General features: G+C 39.6%; 1 protein-coding gene across 10 annotated transcripts in view; it reads right to left on the bottom strand.

The window, feature by feature from the left end:
• Nucleotides 1-349: 349 nt before the first annotated feature.
• TBC1D5 (TBC1 domain family member 5) overlaps nucleotides 350-6,000 on the bottom strand; it is a 433,806-nt gene continuing 428,155 nt past the window's right edge. For 9 of the 10 annotated variants that reach the window (XM_053261519.1, XM_053261520.1, XM_053261516.1 and 6 more), the window contains one exon: nucleotides 350-4,289. In XM_053261519.1, coding sequence (XP_053117494.1) covers nucleotides 3,993-4,289 — 297 coding nt within the window. In that variant the 3' untranslated portion in view covers nucleotides 350-3,992. Of the gene's footprint in view, nucleotides 4,290-4,394; nucleotides 4,508-6,000 lie in introns of all 10 variants that reach the window. The other variant, XM_053261522.1, reaches the window with a different exon arrangement.

The following is a 6,000-nucleotide window of genomic DNA, read 5'->3' as shown; positions in this document are numbered from 1 at the left end:
CAAATTTTTATAGATTTAACAAAGAGTTTATTCAGAAACAACTCCATTTTCTCCTTCTCCTTTCTGACTCCACCCCCAAACACTCTCTACTGGATCCCCAATGGGATAAACATCTAAACAACAAAACATAAAATATACTAGATAGAATACACAAACTCATTATACACTGCTTTCCTGGGGTGCCATAATTACTACCTCACATCTTGTTCAAATTTAATTTTCCCACCTTTCCCCAATTTTCTCAGGACCAAATTCTGAGGAAGTGGGGAAGGGGGAAGAATTGCATAGGATGAGAGGAATATAGAATAATTTTCATTTTTGCAAGAAAACACACAATGGACAACTCAAACAGTTTGCATGTTAATTCTTTCTTTAATAAAGTAGGCTAGATATTCTTCTAGAGGAAAGATACAAATTTCCACAGTTAAATCAATACACCCAGTCAATATATGGTAATCACCATTCTGCAGTAACGTGATTGACATTACATGCAAAAGCCTTGGAACAGTCATATGGTAAAGATGCAAGCAAATCAGTTGAGTCTGTAATACGCTGAAAAAAGGTTCTAGAGTCTTGCATGTTAGCCCTAATCAGAGATGTATACCACATATTATTTTCTATAAGAGTACCCTTATCTATGAACAATATGAGCAGGTTATCTTTAAAAGGCTGAATAATCTGGTGTTTTAAAGTGGGAATTGCGCTCTTAGAATAAATGTAATGTAAGGCAATATGGGATTATTGTGACCGAACATGCTAATCTTTTGGGGTTAATGTGTATACAAAAACCAAATACTTCCAGCATTATCAAACAGTAGAGTCCATTATATAATTGAGATACACTGGGACATGATATTACCAGTTAGCTCCCTTAATGGAGTTAGTTTCTCAGGTTTCATCTGTCTCTATCAGTTTAGCCCTGTTTATTTTCCGAAATCAAAGATTATTGCAGGCATGAAGGAACTAAAGATATACTAACTAAAGCAAACGTGTTAAAAAAAAATCACACACACAAAAATCAGCTGTATTGCAAAATAACGGTTTCATGGCACTGAGACTGCTTTGACAACAAAACACGATCCCTGAAATCAGTAGACAGCAAATGTAGAGTCAATAATTTAAAAAGTTACAAAACACTCAGGCTTCCCCCCACATGGTGACATATGATCTATCATTCTCCAGTTTCCCTCTTGCTAGGTTTCCCACTCTTAAATAGCAGTTCACTCGTAATGGCACTTGCCCCGTGTCATAACAGCTACACATCTAGGCAGAAAGGAGTAGGTTAGTGATGTTTAGAGGACTAAAATTAATCACCAGCAATGTAATCCTCTCTTGGCATCCTTACATATCCAAGGAAATGAAATAAACCTGTACGCAGACCATAAGGCTGAGTCTTGAGGTGGCTTACTGTGAATGTTTAAATGAAAAGGAGTGCTAATTTAAGCCGGCACAGACGCCTTGCATAACCACAAGATGCTTTTCAATCATTCATCCAGATTAGCAGTCACTGGACTGTTCTGTACATCACCCTGCAACTGTACATACTGTTATGCTTTGTGCACAGCCTCTCGGGATTACTTCCACATTTACAAGGCACAGGGACCTCTTTTTGCGAAGAATTTATTGATTGTTTTGGAATATATAGTTGTGATCAGGCCACCATGTAACAGTGGTCACATGCTAATGTTTGCCTTTTGCGAAAGACACTAATAGACACAAAAGTGTACTATTGCATTGCAAACCCAACTGAATTCTGGGAGAGTCGAGTGGATTCTTGGAGATCCAACTTACTGAACAAATCACTCCACTCACTTCTGGCCAAGGTGTTGTGAATATTCCTTTGCCCAAGACCCCAAATGTCAATTTGATCGGCACTGACCACAGAGTGACTGAACTAAAGTTATCACGAGAACTATATGTGGCAAGATATTCTGAGGCCCTGGGGTCAGACTGAGGTTTGGTTCAGCACGACTGGTTCTGTGGATGAGGAGAAGTATTCTTAATGAGAGTTACAACGGCTTTTAATCATTAACATCTTCATGACCTATCACTGTGGCATGGTTGTGGTCATTCTGTGAATGTCTAGTAAAAATGAAGTGCAGGAGCACTGCAATTTACTTGTTAACACAGCTTTGGAAAATATCCTTTACAAGCATCATCCTACAAAACGGGGGAAACGTAGACTGCGTACATATAAGCAACTTGTTTTTGATACCAGCAAAGGACCTAGAGATAATGAAGTGAAAAATCCTTAATAAAAACATGATCCTTCCTAATGGTTAAACTTTTAATGGGTAAGATATTTTCATTTCCTAGTGTAGCAGCAAACCGTGTGTGTGTGTGAGAGAGAGAGAATTAGATATTTTTTAGAGCTGATACCATTGAACTATTGCCCCCTCTCATCGAACCAGTGCCCCTAGAGAAATCTCATCATGGCATATTTCCACACAAAAATGCATGGGTGGGTATAGCTGGACACCAAAGTGTTTCTTGGTTAGATGCGCCCACTGTAGATTTACAGTGTTCAAAGTAATAGCTAGAAACTGTTTTAAGTTTAAATCTGTCCAACCCTAATGCCAGGATAAGGTGAAAGATCCCTAACAGGTCAATGACTTGCACCTATTAGTCTCATTATGTCCAAATTCTTCCATTGGGGGAGTGAAATTAGTCAGTGTAATCTAGGGCAATGCTGTATACACAGTTTAGCCTGGCTACCTGTGAAGAGAAAGCTATTTAAAAGTGAGGATGTCTCAGTAAGGCCTAGATTTTCAGCTCTACCATGAAGTTACCATCTGCTTATTCTCACATTGACAGTGTTGGTGAGATTCAGAGCAAGAACTACTTTGAATTTAGACTCTAGAAGCTAGAAAGCAACATTAGCACTAATCCATTAGCATTATTCACTGTGAATTAGTTCTAGGCACTGAAATATTAATTCTTCTTTGCATTCTTCTTTTATTGTGCTAACAGCTTAAGCTGCTTCCAGACATACTTCAGCCTCCTCCAATATTGTGAGAGAAATTTGCTCTTCAGTGAAACATGACATCACTGGGATTAAAAGAACCAGGAATCTTATTGCCCTTTATGGAAACAGTGTTATGAAGTAGACTGTGTGCATTCAAAATAAGAAAAAGAACAACAGGGAACTGTTTCAGCAAGGAATTCTGCGGCATTATGACCCTCAATGGGCTTTGTTCCTGGGCCTGAGGAGATTGTGGAGGTCCTGAAATAGCTATAAAAATACATTCCAGACAATACTGTACAATACAACTTGAGGAGTTTTTGTTAAGGAACATGTTTGAGACTTAAAGCTTCAGTGTATCCAAGAGTCAAATTTGTAATACCTTACAATGTTTTTCTCATTTTACATGATAGGAACTGTAGTCGTTTCTGTCATGTGTAAATCCATCGTACTTAAAAAAAAAAAAATCAGAGAGATGTTTAGGAGGCCAGCCATTGTCCCTGTGCCTGACAGATGGCCAGAATATAACCCTTAATCTTTTTATTTTTAACATTTATTTCTCTTATTTTCTAGCTGCCATATTTTAGAAGGCATGTCCTACTTTTCCCCTGGTCCAAATAATCTTTCAGGATCTGAATTGGTAAAATATAGATTTGCTTTCCCCACATTTGGGCAGGATGCTTTCCTCTTAATCCTTTAGACTATAAATTGTGTGTTGTTCTACATGACTACAAGTTACTATTTCAATATACAAGCAGCAGCTAACAAAGTAAATCTACATGTACCTTTCATCATACATTAGATTTGATATTAACATGTGCATGTCGAAAGGCAATCATTACACATTTGCTATTTTTATTTTCATGTGAAATGCTGACATGGATTGCCTTTGCTACACCTGTGCTCTGACTGAATATTTAGGCTTTATTACTTCCCCTCACAATCAAAGAGATCCCCAGTCCCATGGGGCACCAGAACACATGCAGATGTGCAATACCCAGCCTCACAGCATACTTTCTGAACAGTGTACTTAGATCTCCAAGGGGCTAACGATAGTAAAGTCAGAATCCTTGCTGTTGTTGCTACTGTCATCATCAGGGCTGGAACTGAGGTTACTAGAAGAGGCAGACATGGAACCCATTAGTGGGTCAGAAAAGACTAAAGAAGAGTGGCACGTGGCGTCATTCTTTGTGGTCAGCTCCTTGCACGTTGGCATAGTCTGCCCATGTTCCAGGGCAGCACTAACATTTCCTTCCTCTTCTTTGGAAACTAGGATAAAGTCACTGGTGTGTTTGATGTCAGAAGTTCCACTTGTATCATCAACAGCCTAGGAAACAAAAAGAACATCAAAGCGTTTAGAATAAGCAAGAAAGTCAGGAACCCCATTGGTTGTATCAGGTCTTTTGCATCCATCATCACAGCTGGCACATACCTCTACAGGTGTGGTTGCCGCGGTCTCCACAATCGCTCCCATGTAAAGGTATAGGCCAGTAAAGGTACATATAAAGGGGATCCTAGTTGGGAACTCTTTAAGCAGGGCCTCTCCTATAGATCATAAAGGATGAGTGGGTTTATATGCTTGGAGGTGTTCCCTAATATAAAGACAAACAGGACTTAAGCTGTGTAGGGCATTTCTAATTTCCCCTTCTCCCCAGCATCCTGAGTACTGCCTTTCCAGCATCTGAAAATTTGCACATTGTATCCTTTCCCCCTACATGGAAACTATTTCTGTGTAGGAAAAATGTCATATGTGAAGCAGCCTCAGTGACTTATAATGAGAAAAACGTTAATGAAGTTTGATGCTAACCCTAGCATCGCAAAGGATATATTTTAAAATAACCCATTTTCACAGTTTAAATAAGAAATCGAAGTTTATATGTAATCATTTTCCCAATCCATTTTCATATAAAATATAAGCTCTCCTTGGAAAATCCTAAGCTTTTTCTGATGATGATATTTCCAGCGGTGAAACATCCCACTCTTTTCTCTGCCAGTTTCTGTTTAGCAAAACTCATACTGACATGAAGCATGTTTTATCCCATCTGCCACCACGACTGAATAAATGGAAAATGACAGAATTACACTTCCAGTAGCTTTGAAAGTTAACAACCTTACACCCAGTACCATATGGCTCCTTGGAACATTTTTCCTGATGAGTATGTGCAAGTAGGGTGTTACTTATTTGTATCACCTACAGAAAAGTAAGCTACCCTCCTCAAAAGAACGTGTGCTAAATAGGACTGCAGCCTTGACGGACAGATGGCTCTGTGTCCTTTTCGCCATTCACGGAAGTGTGAGAGGTGAAGCAGCTGGGAGGCATTGGTGCTACATCTAGGGAGCAGTAGAGCAGCTCCATTTCCACCTCTGTTTTGTTTTTATTTTAAGAAGGAAAAAAGTCTATGCCCAGAGAGAGGGGAAGAATCCAAAGAGGATTCACTTGTACTCTTAACTAACTTGCAATGCAAGTGGGAGAAGAGGGATGCTGGTGCTACTGTTGAAAAGTGGTGGTCATGAGGGGGGAGGAAGAGTCCCTTTAATCAAGTTAATGAAAAGATAAAGTAGCTACCCTTATCTCAATTTGAAGAGCAGCGGTACTCTTCCCCTTTGCATCCAACTCCGCCTCTTCCATACACATGTCATAGAAGAGATAATTCCACTAATAAGTGCACCTTTTCCCGCTACTGTACTGCTATGATTGCAAAAGCCACATCGGATGTCATTACCAATACATACATACAGTACATGCATTGATAGATTGATAATAAAACCCAGTGGTGGCCCAGCAGCCACCAGAATCACTGCAGCCATGAAACAAAACACTGTGGGTGGAAAAGAACTAAGGGCAAATTTTGGGAGAGCCCCCCCCCACATTTCAAGCCAAAAATTCTTTTATGAAAACGTTTAGTTTGGCCCCTAGCCAAAATGAATGTATGTGCACAGCAGGCATGACACAAAGCGGTGAGGGAACTTCTGGGTAAAAAAAAAAAAGAAGACGCTGCCAGCAGATGCTGGGCAGAATGGTGTCCAGAGTGGTAAGT

This window comes from Hemicordylus capensis, chromosome 6, assembly GCF_027244095.1.
Source record: "Hemicordylus capensis ecotype Gifberg chromosome 6, rHemCap1.1.pri, whole genome shotgun sequence".
NCBI classification, from domain to species: domain Eukaryota; kingdom Metazoa; phylum Chordata; class Lepidosauria; order Squamata; family Cordylidae; genus Hemicordylus; species Hemicordylus capensis.
The sequence above is the reverse complement of the archived record's forward strand: the minus strand, read 5'-3'. Positions and strand labels throughout refer to the sequence as shown.